This window comes from Gigantopelta aegis, chromosome 9, assembly GCF_016097555.1.
Source record: "Gigantopelta aegis isolate Gae_Host chromosome 9, Gae_host_genome, whole genome shotgun sequence".
In the NCBI taxonomy this organism is placed as follows: domain Eukaryota; kingdom Metazoa; phylum Mollusca; class Gastropoda; order Neomphalida; family Peltospiridae; genus Gigantopelta; species Gigantopelta aegis.
Window position 1 is genome coordinate 78564644 of NC_054707.1, and position 26854 is coordinate 78591497.

General features: G+C 35.6%; 1 protein-coding gene across 1 annotated transcript in view; it reads left to right on the forward strand.

The window, feature by feature from the left end:
- Nucleotides 1-13831, forward strand: part of LOC121380402 (serine/threonine-protein kinase Nek10-like) — a 50758-nt gene extending 36927 nt beyond the window's left edge. Inside the window, exons 26-31 of the mRNA XM_041509196.1 lie at nt 1354-1560; nt 2286-2468; nt 3765-3868; nt 8238-8348; nt 9007-9124; nt 9892-13831. Coding sequence (XP_041365130.1) covers nt 1354-1560; nt 2286-2468; nt 3765-3868; nt 8238-8348; nt 9007-9124; nt 9892-10070 — 902 coding nt within the window. The 3' untranslated portion in view covers nt 10071-13831. The remainder of the gene's footprint in view (nt 1-1353; nt 1561-2285; nt 2469-3764; nt 3869-8237; nt 8349-9006; nt 9125-9891) is intronic.
- The last annotated feature ends 13023 nt before the right edge of the window (nt 13832-26854 follow it).

The following is a 26854-nucleotide window of genomic DNA, read 5'->3' on the forward strand; positions in this document are numbered from 1 at the left end:
TTCAGGGTGGTCCAGTGATGATGACAGTTGTCCAAGTAGTGGCAGTGAGAGTCTAATGACCCTGTTTGTATTTCAGAGTGGTCCAGTGATGATGACAGTTGTCACAGTAGTGGCAGTGAGAGTCTAATGACCGTGTTTGTATTTCAGGGTGGTCCAGTGATGATGACAGTTGTCAAGTAGTGGCAGTGAGAGTCTAATGACCCTGTTTGTATTTCAGAGTGGTCCAGTGATGATGACAGTTGTCACAGTAGTGGCAGTGAGAGTCTAATGACCGTGTTTGTATTTCAGGGTGGTCCAGTGATGATGACAGTTGTCCAAGTAGTGGCAGTGAGAGTCTAATGACCGTGTTTGTATTTCAGGGTGGTCCAGTGATGATGACAGTTGTCCAAGTAGTGGCAGTGAGAGTCTAATGACCGTGTTTGTATTTCAGGGTGGTCCAGTGATGATGACAGTTGTCCAAGTAGTGGCAGTGAGAGTCTAATGACCGTGTTTGTATTTCAGGGTGGTCCAGTGATGATGACAGTTGTCACAGTAGTGGCAGTGAGAGTCTAATGACCGTGTTTGTATTTCAGGGTGGTCCAGTGATGATGACAGTTGTCCAAGTAGTGGCAGTGAGAGTCTAATGACCGTGTTTGTATTTCAGGGTGGTCCAGCGATGATGGCAGTTGTCCAAGTAGTGGCAGTGAGAGTCTAATGACCCTGTTTGTATTTCAGGGTGGTCCAGTGATGATGACAGTTGTCACAGTAGTGGCAGTGAGAGTCTAATGACCGTGTTTGTATTTCAGAGTGGTCCAGTGATGATGACAGTTGTCCAAGTAGTGGCAGTGAGAGTCTAATGACCCTGTTTGTATTTCAGGGTGGTCTAGTGATGATGACAGTTGTCCAAGTAGTGGCAGTGAGAGTCTAATGACCCTGTTTGTATTTCAGGGTGGTCCAGTGATGATGACAGTTGTCACAGTAGTGGCAGTGAGAGTCTAATGACCCTGTTTGTATTTCAGGGTGGTCTAGTGATGATGACAGTTGTCCAAGTAGTGGCAGTGAGAGTCTAATGACCGTGTTTGTATTTCAGGGTGGTCCAGTGATGATGACAGTTGTCCAAGTAGTGGCAGTGAGAGTCTAATGACCGTGTTTGTATTTCAGGGTGGTCCAGTGATGATGACAGTTGTCCAAGTAGTGGCAGTGAGAGTCTAATGACCGTGTTTGTATTTCAGGGTGGTCCAGTGATGATGGCAGTTGTCCAAGTAGTGGCAGTGAGAGTCTAATGACCGTGTTTGTATTTCAGGGTGGTCCAGTGATGATGGCAGTTGTCCAAGTAGTGGCAGTGAGAGTCTAATGACCCTGTTTGTATTTCAGGGTGGTCCAGTGATGATGACAGTTGTCCAAGTAGTGGCAGTGAGAGTCGGGGGAGCAGTGCAGGAAGTGTACGTTCACAACAATCCATGCAGAGACACCATTCCCAAGGTCATTCTCTGAGCATGCCCAGAGCTCTTCACAATGCGAAGAAACGGACAGCACAGAGAGATCCATTTTCTCTACTTACCCTAGATATCCCCACTTCATGTGAGTTTGTCTTCTATGATTTGGCAACTTATTTACTCCCATGCATGTACTTTCTCCACTAGTGCCCCATGACAGGGAGATCAAAGAACATGGTATGTCCTGTCTTGTGTATCGAAAAATGCATGTAAAAGGTCCCTTGTGGCAACAGCAGGATTCCACTCTCTTTTCTTCCTCCTTCCCTCTCTCTTTTCTCTCCCTCTCCCTCCCCCTCTCTCTCTCTCTCTCTCTCTCTCTCTCTCTCTCTCTCTCTCTCTCTCTCTCTCTCTCTCTCTCTCTCTCTCTCTCTCTCTCTCTCTCTCTCTCTCTCTCTCTCTCTCTCTCTCTCTCTCTCTCTCTCTCTCTCTCTCTCTCTCTCTCTCTCTCTCTCTCTCTCTCTCTCTCTCTCTCTCTCTCTCTCTCTCTCTCTCTCTCTCTCTCTCAAATGTCAAAATGGCCGTATATTAATACAAAATAGCTGTAGTTTAAAATATTCTGAAGTGTGGTTGAATAAATATTCCCTTCCTTTGTTCCGGTGCATGTTCAGATAGACATAACTCATATGGAACAGATCGATCTTAAACCCAACTACTCAGTTTATTTGGCATTTAAACATTTTTCTGTTATACATTGGTATTGCTAACAAGTTTCTTAAACTATTATAATTTTGATTTATTATCTTACCAAATATAAACTGTAAAATAAAAACCCCATAAAATATAGCGCTTTTTTTGTGGTTTTATTTTCAGCCAAAACTTGTCGTGATTCTGGACTAAGTTCTGGAGATCCCTCTCCAAATTCAAGTCAGTCACCCGCGAGTTCGAGTGAGCCTATTATGAATGGTAGCGGAGACAAACCAAACTTCACGCGATCTCACAGCACCAATGAGGTTGTCATACCACAGACGGCCAGATGTCTCGAATCACGCTCAAGTATGTTATATACTCTTAAAAAAAAGTAGGGGAACCTGAAATATTATGGTTAATATCAACTATTAGACTGAACATACGTTTTGACCACAGACATCCTAGTAAAGAACGTTCAGGTCTGTTTATCAACACACCGAAACACATTCCATAGTTTGCATGTGCGTGGGGTGTCATTGTTGATTTTGACAATTTCCAGGAATTTCCATTAATCACACTGGAACATTATTTCTGTCAATGTTTTTCATTCTGTTGATCATACAGTTGTTATTGTTTTGTTTTTATTCATTTTTATTGTTTGAATTTACGATTTACTGATAAAAAAACCCGTCAACTTTCAAATTTCACTTCTAACCCCAATCGTCCTTCAAGATCTTTGATGGTTATAAAACCTACTGTAATACTAAATTACTGGTTGTAATGTTTGCCCAGTTAATTCACTATTATCATATAACCATTCCCCACAGCTAATATACCTTACAATTTTGGCAATTGTAAATTCTTATTAGAGTTCCCTACTTTTTTTGAATAGTATAGTTTTAAATTTTTCAGCTTCACCGTTTATTTACTTCATCCCAAATGGATTCCGTTTTTGGACAGTTTTCTGTGGTGACACCTTTGTGTCTGACAATTTGATTGTAATGTTAGAACATTTTTTACATTCTATTTTATCTGTGATCTGTAATGGTGGCATAAGTAAATGAGAATTAACAGTTATTCAAGTATTAAACTAATTTTTTTCTTGAATATTTAATTAGCTGCAAGTTTGAGTTTGATCTCTCATTTTAATCCATATTAATCCATCATATATATGATGCTTTGATGTTTGTAACTAACTGGGTTTTTTTAACTCTGTCGGGGCAGGATTTAGCTTAGTTGGTTGAGTGCTCACTTGAGGTGCTTGCGTCACAAGATGAACCATCTCGGTAGATCCATTAACTGATTGGGGGTTTTCTTGTTCCAATTAGTGCACCGCAACTGGTCAAAGGCCATGGTATGTGCTTTTCTGTCTGTGGGAAAGTGCATATAAAAGATCTCTTGCTACATTAGGAAAAATGTAGCAGGTTTCCTCTGATTGTGTCAGTCACAATTACCAAATATTTGATGTCCAATAACCAATGGTTAATCAATGTGCTCCAGTGGTGTCGTTAAACAAAACAAACTAATTTTAAACTCTTTATTCGCGTGTTACGTATTAGAAATGTAAAATTTACAACAGTCTAAATTTGACATTTCATTTAATGTTTTTTATAATTAGCTGTGGTTTATTGTAACTGGCTGAACTTTTATACTTGTTTGTAGGAAGTGCTGCCACACTGACCATATCACCAAACAGGTTGAGAGAAATCAGTGACCCAATTATTCAACTGCTGCACCAGTTACATAAAATTATCTACATATCACAGGTAAATAGAATATTATTCAACTGCTGCACCAGTTACATAAAACTATCTACATATCACAGGTAAATAGAACATTATTCAACTGCTGCACCAGTTACAAAAAACTATCTAAATATCACAGGTACATAGAACATTATTCAACTGCTGCACCAGTTACATAAAACTATCTAAATATCACAGTTACATAAAATTATCTACATATCACAGGTAAATAGAACATTATTCAACTGCTGCACCAGATACATAAAATTATCTACATATCACAGGTAAATAGAACATTATTCAACTGCTGCACCAGGTACATAAAACTATCTAAATATCACAGGTAAATAGAACATTATTCAACTGCTGCACCAGGTACATAAAACTATCTACATATCACAGGTAAATAGAACATTATTCAACTGCTGCACCAGTTACAAAAAACTATCTAAATATCACAGGTACATAGAACATTATTCAACTGCTGCACCAGTTACATAAAACTATCTAAATATCACAGTTACATAAAATTATCTACATATCACAGGTAAATAGAACATTATTCAACTGCTGCACCAGATACATAAAATTATCTACATATCACAGGTAAATAGAACATTATTCAACTGCTGCACCAGGTACATAAAACTATCTAAATATCACAGGTAAATAGAACATTATTCAACTGCTGCACCAGGTACATAAAACTATCTACATATCACAGGTAAATAGAACATTATTCAACTGCTGCACCAGTTACATAAAACTATCTACATATCACAGGTAAATAGAACATTATTCAACTGCTGCACCAGGTACATAAAACTATCTACATATCACAGGTAAATAGAACATTATTCAACTGCTGCACTAGTTACATAAAATTATCTAAATATCACAGTTACATAAAACTATCTACATATCACAGGTAAATAGAACATTATTCAACTGCTGCACCAGTTACATAAAACTATCTAAATATCACAGGTAAATAGAACATTATTCAACTGCTGCACCAGTTACATAAAACTATCTAAATATCACAGGTAAATAGAACATTATTCAACTGCTGCAACAGTTACAAAAAACTATCTAAATATCACAGGTACATAGAACATTATTCAACTGCTGCACCAGTTACATAAAACTATCTAAATATCACAGTTACATAAAATTATCTACATATCACAGGTAAATAGAACATTATTCAACTGCTGCACCAGATACATAAAATTATCTACATATCACAGGTAAATAGAACATTATTCAACTGCTGCACCAGGTACATAAAACTATCTAAATATCACAGGTAAATAGAACATTATTCAACTGCTGCACCAGGTACATAAAACTATCTACATATCACAGGTAAATAGAACATTATTCAACTGCTGCACCAGTTACATAAAACTATCTACATATCACAGGTAAATAGAACATTATTCAACTGCTGCACCAGGTACATAAAACTATCTACATATCACAGGTAAATAGAACATTATTCAACTGCTGCACCAGTTACATAAAATTATCTAAATATCACAGTTACATAAAACTATCTACATATCACAGGTAAATAGAACATTATTCAACTGCTGCACCAGTTACATAAAATTATCTACATATCACAGGTAAATAGAACATTATTCAACTGCTGCACCAGTTACATAAAACTATCTAAATATCACAGGTAAATAGAACATTATTCAACTGCTGCAACAGTTTCATAAAACTATCTAAATATCACAGGTACATAGAACATTATTCAACTGCTGCACCAGGTACATAAAACTATCTACATATCACAGGTAAATAGAACATTATTCAACTGTTGCACCAGTTACATAAAATTATCTAAATATCACAGTTACATAAAACTATCTACATATCACAGGTAAATAGAACATTATTCAACTGCTGCACCAGTTACATAAAATTATCTACATATCACAGGTAAATAGAACATTATTTAACTGCTGCACCAGTTACATAAAACTATCTAAATATCACAGGTAAATAGAACATTATTCAACTGCTGCAACAGTTTCATAAAACTATCTAAATATCACAGGTACATAGAACATTATTCAACTGCTGCACCAGTTACATAACATTATCTAAATATCACAGTTACATAAAACTATCTACATATCACAGGTAAATAGAACATTATTCAACTGCTGCACCAGTTACATAAAATTATCTACATATCACAGGTAAATAGAACATTATTCAACTGCTGCACCAGGTACATAAAACTATCTAAATATCACAGGTAAATAGAACATTATTCAACTGCTGCACCAGTTACATAAAACTATCTACATATCACAGGTAAATAGAACATTATTCAACTGCTGCACCAGTTACATAAAATTATCTAAATATCACAGGTAAATAGAATATTATTCAACTGCTGCACCAGTTACATAAAACTATCTACATATCACAGGTAAATAGAACATTATTCAACTGCTGCACCAGTTACATAAAATTATCTAAATATCACAGTTACATAAAACTATCTAAATATCACAGGTAAATAGAACATTATTCAACTGCTGCACCAGTTACATAAAATTATCTAAATATCACAGGTAAATAGAACATTATTCAACTGCTGCACCAGTTACATAAAACTATCTAAATATCACAGGTAAATAGAACATTATTCAACTGCTGCACCAGTTACATAAAACTATCTAAATATCACAGGTAAATAGAACATTATTCAACTGCTGCACCAGTTACATAAAACTATCTACATATCACAGGTAAATAGAACATTATTCAACTGCTGCACCAGTTACATAAAATTATCTAAATATCACAGGTAAATAGAACATTATTCAACTGCTGCACCAGTTACATAAAACTATCTACATATCACAGGTAAATAGAACATGATACCATATAACCGGAAATTTTCGAGGATTTTTATTTTCGTGGGTTTCGAGGGTAAGTAGTTGGCATCAAAAATATAAATCCTTGAAAATATTTGAAAAAATCAACAAATTCTAACTAAAATATTTATTGTGAAAACCATAACACACTGACAATTTACCGGAACATTTTATTTCCTGTCATGCGCAGTCCACCGGATACAACAAGAGAATAGTGTAGTCAAAACAACAAGTTAGAATTTTTTAAAAGTTATTGTGTGAATCTCACTGTTTGTAGAACATAATGAAATATTTTTAAATTTCGTATATTGTTTTTGTCAATGTCCGCCCGCACTGCATCAGAGATTCTGGGGTGGATGAATGCAGATTTCAACATTTCCTGGCGTATTTTTAATTCTGCCATAACTTTCATAATCCACCTTGCATGAATTGGTTTTATCGCCGAAGTACGCATTTCGATCGTGATATCCGTTACAACTTCGCCGTGTTTCATAGCCAGGGAAACCCGATTTGAATACCATGTGGTAAAATTAGACTTCATGGCGTCCTTAAGTGCTTTGTTCACACATACGTCGTAATTGGCTTTACACAAAATCAAAGACTGTGATCAGTTGTCTGTCGAATCGCATACCGGGTATCACAGTGGCCAGTTAGGCTACAGGTGACTGTTCTATTGTTTAACTTTACACGTCGGTAGTATCGAACAACTGGCAGCCGAAGTGAAACTTTAATCAACAATAGCAAGTATTCTCGCAAATAGACTTGCTAAAACTCGAAAATAAAATCACTTTCAATTTAGATTTGGCAAACAATGAAAATAAGAAACCTTGAAATGTTTTTATACCCCAAACCACGAAAAATTAAGACCACAAAAATTTCCAGTTATATGGTAGATTGATCAAACAGCAGCCATATAAAGTATAAATAGATCAGCAGTTATTCAGAAACAAATACACAGTGAAACCCCTCTAAACCAGACTGCCATGGGACCAAGATATTTAGAAAGGCACCACGAAAAGCATCTGTTATTGAGGAATTTCTGGTTATATGGTAGATTGATCAAACAGCAGCCATATAAAGTATAAATAGATCAGCAGTTATTCAGAAACAAATACACAGTGAAACCCCTCTAAACCAGACTGCCATGGGACCAAGATATTTAGAAAGGCACCATGAAAAGCATCTGTTATTGAGGAATTTCTGGTTTACTAAGGGTCCAGTTTTGAGGAGTTTGCACTGATGAAAACATGTGGATTTTTCTGGTATTCCTAAAAAACCAAACAGTTTTGTCCTTGTTCTTTGATGAAAGCTCATGTTAAACCCTCTAGTTTTCAACATCTTGAAAAGTTTTGTCCAAGGCCATTTTCATCTCTTGTTAAAGGTTCAGAGTGACTTTTATTAATTAAAAACATGCTTAGAAGTTTCCAAATAAGATACATTATTGTGAAGTTGAAAGTACACTCAGGTTGATTGTGTATTATTTCCAGCTTCCACCCACACTGGGTCCAAATTGTAATCGTCGGATGATCGAGCAGTACAAACGAGCCCTGTTCTCCCCACAGAGCAACTCGATGAACTTGAAGAATGAACTCAAGAAGGTAATATTGAGGAAAAGATGTTAAAATGAAAGACATATCATGTTCTCACATTAAGAGGCTATTTGTTAATATTACCTTTAATTTTTAGACAATATTTCTAAAATACTTAGTCCATGTTTTATTGTTTGATGACCTGTTTAAATTTGCGCCCAAAGTTTTAAACTTGAACCAGTGCACTTAATTTTTTTTAATTTTTTTTTAATTCTTTATAATTTTTATAAATGTTTTTAAAATTAATTTTATTATTAGACTTAACATTTTATAAAAAGTTCAGCTTTTTCCCTTCCCCATTCCATCCGTTTCTTACTATGGGAACAAATCCTAATTTCTACCAAACAAACAAAAATACTCCTTTAGGTTGCTGGTTTACACTATGTTAATACATTTGCTCATGAAGTTGAGAAGATAAATAGTTGTTTTTATCTTCTCAAACGATCTCATCATATTATTGACCAGAATCTGTGTGGCTGTTTAATATTATTTACTCTGTGTTTATCATGAAGTTGAGTAGACACACATCACATATAGAGCCGAATTTATAAAGCATGTTTATATCTTACATGCATTAACTACATACATATACCATGCTTAAACATCTGTGTTTAAGAAAAACAGGCTTCATAAATTCGGCACATTGCATTTTGTTGTTGGTTTTCAGCTTCTCGAAGGATCTCGTGATATGATTGACCTCAATCTGGGTCCCGTGTCAAACTCCCGACGAAGACCGCACTCCGGACTGGACACGGAGACCTTCATGTTCACCGCTCATGCAAAAGGTAATCTTCAGATTCTCTTGGACCAAATCTGTTCCCACTGCCAGTAATGTTACCATTTTCTAATAAAACTGACATATGCAGTGTATTACAACACCAAACGTGCATTTTATCTACATGTATTTAAGATATTTAAAATTTGAACACAACAGTATTTCATAACATCATGTATCTACATACTACTGGTTTATATCAACCATATAATTGGATTTAATCCATTTTTGGGTAAGCACTATGTATGTAACCTTGCATAGTTCTTTATTTCAACTGGAATCATTTTGGGATGGGGATTTTTAGGGAGATGGTGTGTATACAAATAAGGTTTTGTTGCTTTATAGTTTTTGGGATCACCCTTCACCTGTTCCGGCCCCAGTCAGACTGCTGGTGCTCCCTAGCACCTGTCAATACAGGTGGTCTCCTGTCCAACCCACCTCACCCCTTTCCTGTCCAGATTGCTCTGAATGTGCATGTGAAACACTCTGACCTCACCTCACCTCACCTCACCTCACCTCACCTGCTTCAGCTGTAAAAGATTAATTAATAAAATTGCCAAAACATTCACTATTTTTCTGATCACTGTATTGCATTAGTATATCATTGGGGTCAGTTACTTCTCTTTAATTGGAATTACGAGAATAATTTACCATTGTCACTGTTACGTTAATGTTCTTCTGATTCCATGGCAGTTTAAAAAAAAATGCCATTAGCAATTTTTCACAATGTATGTTTTGTATTTTGCCTATATTGTTTGCTTCTTTTTTTGTGTTCAGACACCCATCAGTGGGACCCTGACTATAAAGACATTGGTATAACGTATGAACAGATGCAGTCGATGATTGAGAGCACTCTCGTGGAGTGCGGTTACTACAGCATTCCTACCCGCGACAGGGAGACAACTCCGCCTTTCTGCTCAACTAGTAATCTGCCAAACAGAATTGGATCAGCATAATACGTTTTGTGTGTATACATGTTCAGTTACAGTGGATGCTGGTATTTTAAAATAAGTTTAATTTATTACTGTTTTACAATATAATGCTCCTCCAGCAGAAATCTGCCAAACAGGATTGGATCAGCGTAATAGGTTTTGTGTGTACACATGTCCAGTAAGTTAGAGGCATGCTGGTGTTTTAAGTTTAATTTATTACTACTGTTTTACAGTATAATGCAACTTTGTTCTGCTCCAGCAGAAATCTGCCAATCAGGATTGGATCAGCATAATATGTTTTGTGTGTACACATGTTCAGTTAGTTAGGTGGTTGCTGGTGTTATAAGTTTAATTTATTGCTGTTTTGCAGTATAATGCAGGAGACAATTTTGTTCTGCTCTACCAGTATTTGCCAAACAAAATTGGATCTACATATCTACATAAAGCTGTGCATCTGATTGTCTGTCTACACACAAAGTTAGACTGAGATTCTACTGTATCGACATAGACACACAAATTTTATGAAAAATGCAGATATGAAGAGTTCATTTTCAAAATGCTGTATCTCCATTTATGTCATTTTGATAAAAACATTGTCTTACAAGTACAGTTTTAACATCCTCTTCAGTGGGCATAGATTGTGTTTTAAAAAAAAAACATTATTGTTGTAGATTTGTACTAATATCGGTATGCTTTCACCGCTAACCCCAAAATCCGGAAATTGGTGTGCATCATATTTTAAAATTTATACTCAACACTAAGTCAAGATGAATAAAATTGTCTATCTACTAAAATCAAAAGTAATATAACATAATATCCAAACATTATATGAAAACAACAATGTTAGGACTATATGTATAAATACTACACATGAACATAATACTATCAATACACATTACATAAAATACATAACATTTGTCCTTGGGATCATTTGGGGTCAGTCAGCACTATGTACATTATTTTGGTAAACTTGCTTCCATAGTCTGTGTATCCAGAATTATCCCTAAGTATTCCAAACAGGTAGTTGGACCCACTGTTTTGGGTTTTGAAAGAGGAACATCCATCCTATGAAACACTGTGCACAAAATAACCATAGTTCTCTCCCCCATAGCATCTGCTGGATCAATCATGAGAAAATCATCTAACAAGTGAAGTGAGTGCTGAATACCATAGTTATTGTGTGCAGTCCAACAGATAGTATCCGACAACTGATCAAACAATTTGGGACTGCTGCTGCACCTGAAAGCTAGTCGTTTGTAAAAATAATATTTACTGTTCCATTTAAAGCCAAATAAATGCCTCTGATCTGGTTTCATGGGTAATAATTTGAAAGCATCTGATATATCTGTCTTGCAAAGCCATGCCCCCTTTCCACATGTTTGAATTATTTAATCAATTCTCACATATTCCAAAGAGCAATCACCTTTATTTATTAATTTGTTAATGCTGGGATGTCCCGTTGTTTCATTGTTGATTCCAATTTTTGCATTCTTTGTTACCGATGTTGCATTCCTTAATCAGTGTCAAAATCATGTATACACAAAACTATTGCAAAGATATTGAACAAATTCTTTGTTTTGGTGATATCTTAATTCTAAATTCTGTTGAATTCTGTCATAAAAAGCTGCTGGTCATTTCTGTGCTGTAGCAGCCACTGAACTGATTGGACAGCCGAGACATTGCTTTATGTCATTGCTTTATACATTTTTCACACACGTGCAGGTATGGGCAGGTTGGGCGTGTACATGACGTTTCCCTTTTGAAGTTGTTGCACATTTCTTTATCACCGCAGTACATTCCTTTCCTTCCCTGTCTTATCGGTATCTTTTACAGATTTCTCGAAATACATGTTACTTTTAGCTTTGTGATTGGTTGATCGTTTACATTGCCAAGTTGTGTGTAAAACACTTGAACAAAGTTGACAGGCTTTAATTCTCTGACCAGATGTCACCCTGTTGTACAACTTGATATCCACAAGTTACCTGTCAATTTTTATGCCAGTCAGTCTTAATGTTTCTGCACATTTTGTAGAGAAAAGCTGATGATAATCGTAAAAATACTTTGCCATGAGTATGATGAATGTCTAATAGCAAACTTTCATAGAGATCAAGTTCATTACGCCTTTGGGGAAACACCTCTCCCATTATTGTTTTATGTTTCCCATATGCTGTGAGAAATTTTGACAGTATTAAATGTTCTGACAACCTGTGATCCTGTGTATCAAATTCAAATGTTCCTTGTCCACATATCCGGAATACTTGTATGTTGTTGGAACTGCTGTGTCATTACAGTCATAGGCACTTCTGTGTTTGTACTGGTAGTTGGGAAGTTGCCACACGACATCTCTTCATACCCTGTCACCAATGTTTGTGGTCCTTTAATGTTAACCATGGCATTAAAGTTGGTGTTGCTCTGCGTTGGAAGCTGTTGCATTGCTATCATCTGCTGTTGCATAAAACAAATTTGCTGCAACATAATATTGTTTTGGATGGGCACCGCCATATTGAAGACTGGTTCTGCTATAGAGTTACAACTAACATCACTAGATGGTGTATCAAACTCAGTTGAAATAGTTTTACGCTGCCACTGTCGCTTGTAGTTTGGCCTACTTCGTCATTACGGGTGCAAACATTTGTTTCACTCACCCGCATATTGTCATTTCTTGAATTATGTGTTTCTACTGGTCTGTTTCCACGTTGAGTGTTTAGTTCAAATAAATTCTTGAGGTCTGTTTTCGTCATGTTTGCTGCTGTCTGAATTGCCATTTTTTCCACTATTCTCAATTTATTTGCAGTCCAGTTATTCGAACTCTCTTGTATGGTCTAGTAAGAGTGCTGCAAAGTGTAGCCATTGCAGATAGCTACTATCTCCCTCAAACATTTTTGTTTAACACATTGTTAGTCCACTTCACAAGACTTGCAACTTTGAAATTTTTTAAAATAATAAAAATAAACGCAGCCATTAAGTATGTTGTATTCACAACCCCCACTGTTTCCAAAGAATTTCTGTTCACTCTTAGAATAATCTTGCAAGAATAATTTTCAAAACAATGCCCAAAGTAACAAGCACCAACACTTGAAAAACCAATGATCTAGAACAATAAATATTTATTTTTAAAAACATAAGGATTTTTTTTTTGGAAAACCATGAACTACCCAATCACGTGACTGGCAAGCAATCAGTGATGCAGTCTCCACTAAGATGTCCCAGGGATGAGTTATTAATAGCTCTGTACAAGGCCCACTTCTTGGGAACCTTGGATACTGTAGGCTTATAATGCATGTGCTAGTAATAGCATGTTAGATACTGTAGACACAGCCATTCGGAGTACCATTTATAATTTGTGCTTGGATAGTAATGTAAATGCTAACCTTGTGTATAAACACATGTTATTGTACAATAAGCAAATAAATGAACTCTTCATATATGTATAATGTGTATTTCCCAAGCAACAACATTTTCAAGGTAGATTTTACTGTTTAAGTGTTATATTGGCCACGTTTGGTTTTCCAATCATGTGACTTATTAAGACAATCAAGGTAAGGTTTTGATTAAATGCTAATTAAAACATTAATTTTTTAAAAATTATTTTGTATATAATATAATTTTGAAACTATGGATGATAGTGTGCAGGTTCAATGCCAACTAAATAGTAAAGTATTTTATAATCATGACTATTTTGACTAATGAGTGGTTAAACGTTTCTCTGTTTAAAGCTGACTATAAATAGTATTTTATAATCATGACTATTTTGACTAATGAGTGGTTAAATGTTTCTCTGTTTAAAGCTGACTATAAATAGTATTTTATAATCATGACTATTTTGACTAATGAGTGGTTAAACTTTTCTCTGTTTAAAGCTGACTATAAATAGTATTTTGCAATCATGAACTATTTAAGTTTTTTTAGATTTAAAAAATATCTATCAATTGTTTTTGGATTTACATTTCTTGAATCCATAGTACAGTATGTGTGATAATTTCCTGAAAGAGTTTTCTATCAATAACTTTATTTTATACTTGTTTTGAGTATGGTCAGGTGAAAATAATAAGTTCTATTTTTAATGAATATCCTTTATAAAATCAAAGCAAAATCTGTGATGGTTTTGGAAGTAAGGTCACCAGGTCTATATCCTTGGATGGTAGTTATTTACAGTGTCATATTTACAAACAATCTTAACAAACCTTAATTAAGCATGGCTTTATATTTAAACGCTGTGCTCAAAATACATACATGTATACCCCAAATACTTTTGCCCAAATTAAGTACAAACATGCTGACCTCAAAATATTTCACCTCAAAACTACTGTAATGTTAAATTTAATTAGATTAAAATAACTCGAAATTCATTTGTGAATATTGACAACTCTCCAGCAGCTGTTAATGATGGTATATTGAATCAGTGAATTAAAATAATCTTCCTGAGCTCAGAAAAGACAAAAGTCCTTGTGCCCAAATCAGTGAGATCTTCAGCCCAGTTAAAATACATGTCATCAGTCTTGACTTGTCTAATGATCTGTCTCCTACATCAAGCAAAACAAAAACTTCAGAAATCCATCATTTCATTTACATTTAAAAAACAAAACAAAAAAAGCAACGAGAAAAACATCTTATTCTATAATGTGCATAACAATAACAGACTGAAATGGCACCACATGTTATGACTATACTTTCTGATGTACTAATTGCTAAGTCAGTGGTCAGTAACAACTCTTGATTTCCTCCCTCCCTCCTCCCCCTCCCCCTCCCCATATAAGCTTTTAAATGTATGTTGGGGTCTAGCCCTTTTTAAAATGTGTTTATAGTCAGCATTTGCTTACTTTCACTTTGTATGTTTAATAAAGTGGAGAGAGATGTGAGGCATCAGAAAATATTTTCTTGAAATATTTATAACTAAGTGTGTGTGTAAAATAGATTTTGACATGAGGCATTCTGACAAGAATATTATACTGTTATACATGATTTATATGATAACAGTTTAAATTGTTACATCGGCATTTGTACGAAAACAATACTTTTTTAAAACTTGTATATCAGAGATTATGGTGTGTACTGTCCTGTCTGTGGGAAAGTGCATTGCCAGATCCCTTGCCTCCGATGTTTCCTCTCACCCACAGATTTAATAATGAGCAACTGAGTTACATATCCACGACAATGTGCTTGAATCATAGATAGAATTAAGCACTAAAATAAATTACTAGTTTATAATAGAGAACACGGGTACAAATAGTGCAAACTAGTCTTTGCTAGTGTTTATTTGTGTAACACACAAACATAGAGACACATACATGCCACACACAAACATGCACACACACATGCACACAACCGTGCCACAAATATGCCACACACACATGCACACAAACACCATAAACACATGCACACAAACACACCACACAAATATGCACACAAACACCATAAACACGTGCACACAAACATGCCACACACACATGCACACAAACATACCATAAACACGTGCACACAAACACCATAAACACATGCACACAAACACCATAAACACATGCACACAAACACCATAAACACATGCACACAAACACCATAAACACATGCACACAAACACCATAAACACATGCACACAAACATGCACACAAACACCATAAACACATGCACACAAACACCATAAACACATGCACACAAACACCATAAACACATGCACACACAAAATACATGTGTATATGCAAACATTCATATAAATAGGACATTATCAGTATTAAGCTTAATATGCATAAAATGTATATATATTATGCATGTTAACATTAAGTAGTATTAAACATGTTTTCCTTTTGTATTTGCCTGTCATAAGTGATCCACAACCCTGTAAGCTGTTATCAGCATGCAGTTTACTAGTAGCATGTATCTTAAGATGATTTTAACGGTATACTAACATCTCTTCCTTTAGTTCATGTTCTGTGTACCTCTCAGTTTTATATTCTGTTACCACTTATATTTTTAGTTGTTTTGTTTTATATATGTATACTATTTGTGATTACATTGACTTCAGTCACAAAAAGTTATCTTGATTGGTGATAGTAATTTTATTATTGTTTGTTTGACCTATCTGTGTTAACTTTAATTACCAAGTGGGCTTAGTGATAAATCTGCTTCAGTTAATTTCAATTAAGTTTTTATTAAAAGGTAAATCATGATGTATACCGTACATCAGTATTACACGAGTCAGGTTTTAGCAAATCATCAAGCAGTGTTTTAGGATGGCCTGAGGATTTGTTAATATTTTTATTTCAAGACAATTTAAAACTTGATATTTCAGTATTATGTAATTATTCAAGAATCTTGACAAGATGCTGATAGTGCTGGGCTTTCAGTGTGATCTGTGTGTCTGTCTGTCTGTTGTCTGTATGTCTGTACAGACAAACATATTGTAAATTGAATGATCAATCATGACAACACAAATCACACATTTCAATAAATGATTTATTTTGTTCTAATGTTCATGTATAATCATAGAACTTTTTACAGGTTTTCGAAGCTATCGTAGTGCTACGATATTGTAAAACCATTATAGGCTTTGACATTACTATAACACATGCCATAGCCAACGACCGTTTAGGATATTGTAGTATTAAAATGGGTATGAAAACACGGACCCCAATTCTTTATACTACTCACTGCAGAGTACAATTTTTAATTATTTTTTAGAAATGTTATGGGTGTTGATTTTTGTGAAATGCAGGTTCAGCATATTAAAGGACATACCCTAATTTTTGAAACACTAAGGTATATTTTTGAGTATTATAGCTGTTTTTTGATAATTGAAATCATACTCTAGTTAGATTTTATGGTTTAGATATGAATTTTCACACATTCGAAGTGTCTTTGGTCATCCTGGTGTTTTTAATATCACAAAATGCATTTCTCATATTTTTAAAAACGCACGTGCGTCTGAGAAGTAACAGTTATGGAGTCGAGTTTTAATCCGTTTTTAGAGTGTATTTCACCATTTCAAAGTCACAGACTCATGTTTCGCTCAATTGTAACTTTATCCAAATGTGTTTCAGGTTTGTAGATTAACTAAACTTAGTGTTAACTTTCACGGGTTGAAACTAGGGTATGTCCCTTTAATAATAAATTGTGATGATTATGTGCAGGAATATAAATGAATTGTTGTGGTTAAAATACCAAATAAAAAAATATATATACTTTTGTAGTACATTTATTTTGAACATTAAAGATGTGGAGTCTGTTTTTAGCAAACAAAAACAAAACAATAATTTTTTTTTAAACATTTTGTATGTTTTGAATTTCAGAACATTTAACTGTTTTATTAAAATACGTCATGAAATGTTTTGTATATACATGCTGTATTGTGTAATATGAACACTGTATTTTTACTATTTTGCTTCAAGCATTGTTGTGTGTTGTAAGATATCACAATGTGTATTTATTATTGATATTTCATTTTCTATTTTTATTTGAAATCACCTCGTTTTTCCACAGGTGTTTAATATGCCGTCCATTTGTTAATTTATTTTCTTTTAATGTATTATTAGCTTCATATCATGCCACCTCCAGAATGGTCTTTATTATATAGATCATCAAAAACTGCTTATATAACTTCATTTTAAGTTCAACACTTAACAAAGTGTCCAGTTTTTATGTACAGTACATGCCAGGATCTGTGTTTATAAAACATTTAAAGTTTTGACTTAGGCTTCCACATAGTCTGAAGACTTTAATGTTGTGGCCATTGAGAAGAGGTTGTGTTTCTGATACTAGCGGAGAGGTGGTGTGTCTGGTACTGAAGGAGAAGGTGTATGTCTTGGAAGAGGTTGTGTGTCTGACACTAAAGTCCGAACCAAATTGTTAACAACTATTGTTTATTTACCGTTAGATTTTCTTTACTTTTTGTCCAGACAGATTGTGGAAAAAACATTACAGTGATACAGATTTCACATATGAGACTGTAACGATGTCACCGATATCGACTTCGCCGAGATGCATACGCAAAATAACAAGCGTTTTGCTTTTTTGTGGAATACTCTTCAAGAGGGGTGGAAGCCTCCTAAGTAATTAATCTGATATCATGATGAGTGCATTATACCTTAGCGAATGTCATGACGTTAGATTACGTCATATCAATCCACCCCTGTGAAATCTGTGTCACTGTAATGTTTTTTCCACAATTTGTGTCTGGACAAAATGTTTGGTTTTAAGGGTTTGTAACGTTTTGTATTGAGATACATACTTGTCTGAACTTTATTGTTACTGAAAATGTTCACGAACTGTGAAGAAAAATCTCACAAATTAAAACAAGCAAACGACAACAAATCGGATATTGATTGCGTGAACCGTGCACGAGAAAACAAACCGAATCAAAATGATAATGGTCACGTGGTATACCAACGTCTGTAACATTGAAATGGGAATATCCCCTCTAAAAATAGATTAGACCTTGTCAGCTCACGGTTTTTTCTCAGAGGCCTGTGGCATTTTATGAAATACAAAAAATGCATTTTGTGGTATTACAAACACCAGGATTACCAGGATTACCAAAAAACACTTCAGGTGAATGGAAATGTATATTCTAAATAATAAACGGCAAGTAAAGTGCAATTTTATTTGTGAAAAAATGGGTTTAATAGCAAAAACAACGGCGTAATGGTTAACAACTAGGGCGTGTCCCTTTAACTAAATGGTTCAGACTTTAAAGAAGAGGTTGTGTGTCTGGTATTGGAGAAGGTGTTTGTATGGTATTGGAACATAGTATATATGTCTGGAGAAGAGGTTGTGTGTCTGGTACTTGAGGAGAGGTTGTGTGTCTGATAATAGAGGACTTGTGTGTCTGTACTAGAGGAGAGGTGTGTCTGGTACTTGAGGAGAGGTTGTGGGTCTGTTCTAGAGGAGAGGTGTGTCTGGTACTTGAGGAGAGTTTGTGGATCTGTTCTAGAGGAGAGGTGTGTTTTGTACTAGAGAGGTTGTGTGTCTGATACTATTGGAGAGGTTGTGTGCCTGTACTAGAGAGGTTGTGTGTCTGATACTAAAGGAGAGGTTGTGTGTCTGTACTAGAGGAGAGGTGTGTCTGGTACTTGAGGAGAGGTTGTGGGTCTTTTCTAGGAGAGGTGTGTTTGATACTAGAGGAGAGGTGTGCCTGTACTAGAGAGGTTGTGTCTGATACTAGAGGAGAGGTTGTGTGTCTGTACTAGAGAGGTTGTGTGTCTGATACTGTTGTAGAGGTTGTGTGCCTGTACTAGAGAGGTTGTGTGTCTGTGTCAAATTCGGGCAAAACAGTGGGGAAAATTCGGGCAGTTTTTATCTGGGTAAAATTTCGGGCAAATCAACCCCTCCAGCCCCCTATCTTAACCAATTGTATAATAAAATGTTGATTGCTAGACACAAACCAATTATAAACTACGACATATGAAGGGTCCACAGGAATAACCTGTAATGTCACATTTTTAGTAATGTGATATTTTAAAATTTTAATAATTACAACTGCTACCGCAGAATATTTATGCCTAAGAAAAAATAAATTACCAACTACTTATAATGGTCTACCATAATTAAAGGTTTTTAATTTAGTGTGCCATTGTGACCTTGACCTACACAACCATTATAATACCGACTGTTTGGACATCATAGGATATTCTTGTAGACCCATCATATCATTTATTAAACAACAAATTCCACAGTGACTTTTAGCTAGTAAAAATTCACATGTAAGGTGGCTTCTCACTGTATTTTCTTTTAGTTGCATATCATGATGGCCATCTTGAATATGTTGCACAGTTATAACCAGGTGGACTTATATTACATTGATTTATTTGAGACATTTCTTCTTAAACCGTCCATTGTGTTGTATGTGTTATGTTGAGCAGGAATAGTGGTACATAACTGTGCTTCAGTGTATTACAGTACTGTCCATGTTTTAATACTGTTCTACATACCATTTGTTACACAGTCTATTTATTGTATACTTTATTACCTTTTATTTCTGTTATTCCATGTTTTACACAGGTGTAAAAATAAATTTAATAAACATATGAGAATCTATTGGCTTTTGTATTCTATAGTCCTGGAAATGTTTTATTTATTTATTGAGTGGTGCAAGGGTGTAACATTATCTATGAGAATGGCTAATACAGTACAATTCCCCTTATTGGCCGTGAGGTGCATCCCATATTGCTGGATGATGAAATCCTGGTGGTTGAGTTGAGGGCATATCTACAGGTATGTTCTCTGGTGACACACCATTTTGGTCTGGAGTTAGACGGGTGGTCAGGGAAACCCAACCTGATCAATCGGCTGGTCACGCCAAGCTCAAGAGCAAAAGACTTTTCTTTTGTTATATTAACCAAGAACAACCATTGCTAGAATTACCATGTGTATTTGTTGAGCATGGGGCGGTGGCTAGGGTCAATCAGGTGAATCTTGTGTTTTTTATTGCCCGAGTATATCATCCATGTATTCTTGGCGTGAGTGGCTGGCGGTTATCTGCAGCTTCATGTCCCTTGTTGGACTCCATTGTGGGTGGGGGCATGGTTGATGAATTCATGACTCTTACATTATGGGTAAAAACGACTCTCAAACTTCAGAATGGACCCTGAAAAGGGTCCACACTGAGGTTGCGGATTACTCTGCATCTGATGAATCCAGGACTAGTTTGAATTTGAAGAAGTCAAAAGTTGTTACTTTAAATCCTGGCCGACGTTTTTGGTCATCAGTTGAAATGTTGATGAGGCCTTGTGCATTTGCTATTTAGTAGGGGCTTGGCTTGGCTGGCAAACCGAAATCTGTTACAATACTAAAATGTAGTTCGTTACTGATAGAATGTCTTCTTAAGTCCACATTGTGCAATGTGCCAGTGAAAGTATCGCCTCCCTCAATCCATCGAAGTGGTTAATCGAATCAAGAGGTCTGGAAGGAATTGCCGAAGATGAAATAACTGAAAACGTATCATCGCAGGGTGTGACATCGGTGAAAAGGATTAAGATTTGTCGGAACAATGAATTCGTTTCAACAAATACTTTGATCTTAACCTTCAATACACCAGTCCTTCCTCAATCAGTTAAAGCCGGATATCTCGGTATATCTGTTATACCGAATCCCATACGCTGTTTTAAGTGTTAGAAGTTTGACCACGGTCACTGCATGTCGAAACAAGTTGACATGTGCTCGTTGTGGTCAGTTTGACCATGACAGCAAAATATGTACTAATGCCATTCTCTGTATAAACTAAGGGAAACCATTTTGCATATTCGCGAGAATGTGCAAGACAGAAATTCGAGAAAAGGGTTTAACAGTTGACATTTCCTGAGGCTAGGAAACGTGTGGAAACAGAAACACCTGTCGTAGCAGGTAAATCATATGCTATGGCAATCGAGATATCTACAGGAAGTATTTCAACTAATACTGACATCACTTGGCGATACTATGAGGTTAAATATCGAAAGCATTCTGATATAGAAAAAGGCAGCCCAGAAACAAAACGAAGTTTCACAGAAGCAGCAGGAAGCTTTACGAACATCAAAAACATCTGAAAAATTCCCAAAGTCTCTTTGGATTCACAGAATCCATCAAGTAGGTCGGCTGCTACGATGTCAGGCCCTAGTGGTCCTCCTCAGTCAGGAAAAGGAAAACAATCCAGTAATGAGTGCCCTTCGGGACGTCTGAAGAAAATTGAGATGTGCGTTCTGTCCCGATAGGTAATTCGTTTGATCATTTGGCTATGGACGTAGGTGATGAGATGGATGATTTGCCTCAAATTCATTCGCGATTGAAGTCAAAAGAAAAAACTAAAATTAATCCCATACGTCTCCTGATTACTAATTCAGTCAATCATACAATCGAACTGCTGTGGGCTAAGACCCAATTTTGAAGAATTAAGTATTTTAATTCAAAAGCATAACCCTCTTTCAGTGTGTCTTCAGGAAACTTTCTTGAAGGACACTGATCATATTACCATGAGAGGATTTAACCTCTTATCATACATTTCAAGAAACGGAAAATAGAGCATCTTGGGGTGTTTCCATTCTTGTTAATGAAAACATTCCTTAGAGTATAGTAATATTAACTACTAATTTACAAGCTGTGGCTGTAAAACTTACAGCTCTTAAAACTATTACTCTGTGTTCAATTTACTTGCCACCTCGTAATCATTTTATTTTTATTTTTAGGGATCTGCAAGATCTTATTACCCAGCTCCCTACTCCGTTTATCATTATTGGAAATTTTAATGGTCACCACACTTTGTGAGGATGTGAGGATGTAAATATTAGAGGTAAACAATATGGAAGACAATTCTCAAAAAAGTCTTAATTTTATTTAATTATAAAAGTCATACATATTTTCATTCTGCATGTGGATTTAACTATTTGTAGTCCATCACTTTTTATTGATTTTTCCTGGGAAGTTGGTCCAGACCCTTGTGGTAGTGATCACTTTCCCATTGTTTTGGAGAATGGTGGGTTTCACCACATGAAAGGGTTCAAAGGTGGAAATTGGCGAAGGCAAATTGAGGTCAGTTTCGGCATCCGTGCAGCATTTGACTGCAACAATTTGTCATTGCTGATGCCCATGTCTTTGTTCACTTCCATTTTGAGGGATATTGCAGATAAAACTATTCCTAAGAATTCGGCAGTCCCAAAACGTTTTAATAAACCATGGTTTAATTATACTTGCAAAGATGCAATCATAGAGCGAAACAGGACCCTTGAGAGGTTCAAACGTGAACCTACTGAGAATAACCTGGATGGGTACCGTATTGTTAGGGCTAAGGCTCGCAGAGAGATCAGACAGAGTAAGAAATCATCTTGGAGAAATTTTGTCTCCAAGTTGAATTCACTAACATCTTTGAAATCTGTCTTGAATAGGATCGGTAAAATCAAAGGTAAAGAATCCATTAATACAATTCATCATTTGTCTGTCACTGATACGGATGTCACGTCTCACCGTGACATTGCCAATGGATTGGCACGCAACGTTTCTCATAATTCATCTTCTGCTTTCGGTACAGGTGCCTTTAGATCTGTTAGAAATAAAGTTGAAAAGCAGTCGATTAATTTTTCATCTGGAAATGCTGAAGTATACAACAGGCCCTTGCATGCTGCTCTTCGTCGAGCCCATGATACTTCACTAGGACCAGATGAAATTGATTATCATTTATTGGAGATGGGTGTACCTCAAGGTAGTATCCTGTCTGTAACTTTATTTTCTGTGAAAATTAACAGCATCACCCAGTGTTTAAAACCTGGTGTGGATTGCTCGTTATATGTTGATGATTTTCAGATTTGCTACAGATAGTCCAATAATGATTATCATTGAACGTCAGTTGCAGCTTTGTTTGAATAAACTTTATCAATGGGCAACTGACAGTGGCTTTAGGCTCTCAAAGTCAAAGACTGTTTGTATGCATATTTGCCAGAAAAGAGGTCTCCATTTAGATCCACAGTTGTTTCTAAACAAAAATCTGATTCCAGTTGAGATGGAGACCAAAGTTATGGGGGTTATTTTTGACAGGAAGCTATCAGTGCCCCATCTTAAATATGTTAAAAAGAAGGGCTTAAAAGCTCTCAATATTTTAAAAGTTATATAGATCTCTTGTGAGGCCAAACCTCGACTTTGGATGCATTGTATATGGGTCGGCACGCAAGTCTTACTTGCAGATGCTAGATCTTTTACACAGCCAGGGACTAAGGCTTTGTATTGGTGCTTCTAGAACATCTCCTGTAGAAAGCTTGTACGTTGATGCATACGAACCTTGTTTCGGTGCTAAACGTGTAAAACTTTCTTAGCGGAATTCCGGAAAAATTAAATCATTGCCGAAACATCCTACGCATATCGCGGTCTTTGATAACAAATATATGAAGTTGTTTGATGCCAGGTCAACTGCTATCCTTACATTTAGTCTTCGCATTAAGCGGGGTTTTATTTCTCTTTTTTTTACTCTTTTTTTTTGGTGTGTGTGTGTGTGTGTGTGTGTGTGTGTGTGTGTGTGTGGGGTGGGGGGTGGGGGTGGGGTCGAATTTCCATCATTGATTTAATAGACACTTTGGAAACTCCTTCATATTTTGTTTTACCACCTTGATGTATTACACCACCTAAAATTGTGTTTGATCTTGCGCATCTGAAGAAAGATCGTATAGATTCTGTTGTCTACAAACAATTTGTTTTATGAAAATTCAAGACAGATACCGTGATTACATTCCTGTTTATGCTACAGTTTAGGATGGTGATACGAAAGTGTGTCTTTTTATCCATTGCCAATAAAGATATTGTATTTTGTTGGGTGCCCAGATATGTTGGCATCAGAGGTAATGAAAAGGCAGGTTCAGCTGCCAAGTCTGCTTTGGATTTGCCTCATGCCGGTGTTGATGTGCCTTATACTGATTTTAAAGATAGTATTAATCAATTTATCTCTTCGATTTGGCAAGATGATTGGAACGGTGCAGTTGCGAACAAGCTTCATTCTGTCAAGCCAATCCTGGGAGAGTGGCAGTCCTTCTATAGGCAGTGCAGGAAGGATGAAATAGTATTGTGTCGTGCTCGCATAGGTCATACCTACTTGACCCATTCCTTTATTTTGAAGAACGATATTCTATCTCAAGGAAACTAGAAAAGATATATCTGGTCGAAGAAATGTGATGGAATCATTTCGATTCCATCCAGAACTTTTATTACAATTTCTTTGTGATTCTGACTTTTATTCTAAATTTTAATTTTATCTACCTGTGATATTTATGTTTTTTTGCACAGTTTATTTACACTGTGTTTTAATTTAATAGTTGCATTTTTATATTGATGTTCATCATCACTTAATGTTTGCATATATCATAGTTTCACACCCAACAGTCGATGTGTTTTTTTAGGGATCAAACTTAAGAATTTGTCTCCCACGGCAATTTAAAACAAAATTGCCGTAGGTGAAACGGCCTACCTACGGCAATTTAAAGCCTGCCGATGGCAATTTAAAAAAGAGAGACTTTTGAAACAAACAGATGACTGAAAGGTATGTAGACATATTTTAAATATACTAATGTTATATACTGGCAGACAATGTACACCAGATGTAAACATTTTGCCATCATTTAGGAGCTTTACCGATGGCACTTTTGTACCGTCAGTAATGTCCCCGACCTGCGGCAATTTATATCTCAACGACGGCAATTGCCGTCGGTGCTGTCGTTAAGTTCGAGCTCTGTTTTTCGTGCTGGGGTGTCGTTAAAGATTCATTCATTCATTATTTATTTATTTATTTATTTATTTACTGAAAATATATTTTATTGCATGATATATTGGATGATTCATTTACGTGCAAAACTAGGCTTGCGAGGTTTTATGAAATTGATCCCAGTTGTCTAGATAACACACAAATATATGAAAAATACTTCATTAAATTAATACGTGACACACGTTTCCTGGTGTGTATTGACATATTTCTAGATAGGTATCTCCGATGCTATTTGTTATATAATGAAATTGAATGTAGTGTCTAGCTCACGACATGATGAGGTGTAACATGTTTTTGTTCCTGGTGTTTTGGGCCACTAACTCTGTTCTGGGTATCCTTGAACCTGTCCACCGCGACGTGAAGAGACAACTCTCCGATCCGCTAATTACACCTTACGTCAAAGGTCTTTATTGTTCAGGAGGTGAAAATCCGTTCAGTTATAGCCTAGTGTCCTTAATTGGTGAGTTTTAATATTTAATAAATAAAAAAATAAAAATATTAAAAATAAAAATAAATAAAATAAAAATGTATTATAAATTAAGCTAAATATTACATGTTTGTTGTTACAATAAGGTCCAAATAAATACTGTTGTGAACTGAGCGATGTCCCAGTTATTTCCTATTTCTCATCCATAGTTCAGGTAAACCTTGCCCTCGATTTGCAATGAACCAATCTGATTAAAATTAGCTCTACGTGGGGCTAATTTTAATCAGATTAACAATAAACCACCTATCATATCCGAAACAAATTAAATTGTAAAATCACTCTTACTAGATTTTGAGCGGATATCTAAACTGAATTGTTAATGTATTATGCAAAGTTCATTTGGTTCCCTCAAGTAAACTTTGAGTCATGAATCGTCAAATAAACAGAAATTATCGTAGGCAATTCATCTAAAAAAATAAATATAATTAGCTAAGTTTAAGTGGGGGATTGTTTTGGGGTTTGTTTTTGTACAACTCTGACAGAAAATGCTATATTGTTATAAAAAGTTCTTTAAACACGTTATTTTTTATTATCTCTGTGTTGAATACATTATTAAATAATTTTGTAAATTTAAGTTCAGATTTAATTAACAAAAATTTAACCCAAGAGTTTTAATTTTAGTCATTTAGCTTAACTAAAAGTTAAAAACGTGGTTTGCTTCGTCCTAAGCCGTTGATTTTGAAAGCATTTTTCACGCACTCCATTCACACAGTGCAGAAGTAAATGTTTTCATAGTGACTATAATTCAGTGTTAAAACATTTATAACAATGAAGATAAAACTGTCCTTTCTGAATGCTTTAATTTAGGACCCCTTAACTGGCCGAATTTCGCCCCATGTTGTGGAAACCGTCATCAGAGTCCAATTAGCCTGGACACTAAAGACGCGGTCTGTAACTTGCCTCATCACATTGTCTACAGTCAAATGCCAGTCGGCCCCGTCCAAGGAAATATCTACCACAATGGTAAAGATCTTGTATTTTCTAGATTTGCGATATCGTCATTAATATTCTAATTATGCACCACCTTAAAGGGACAGACCCTAGTTTATTTAACACTAAGGCATAATTTTCACATAGACTCACCTTTCAACCTGTAAAAATGGACACTAAGTTTGGTTA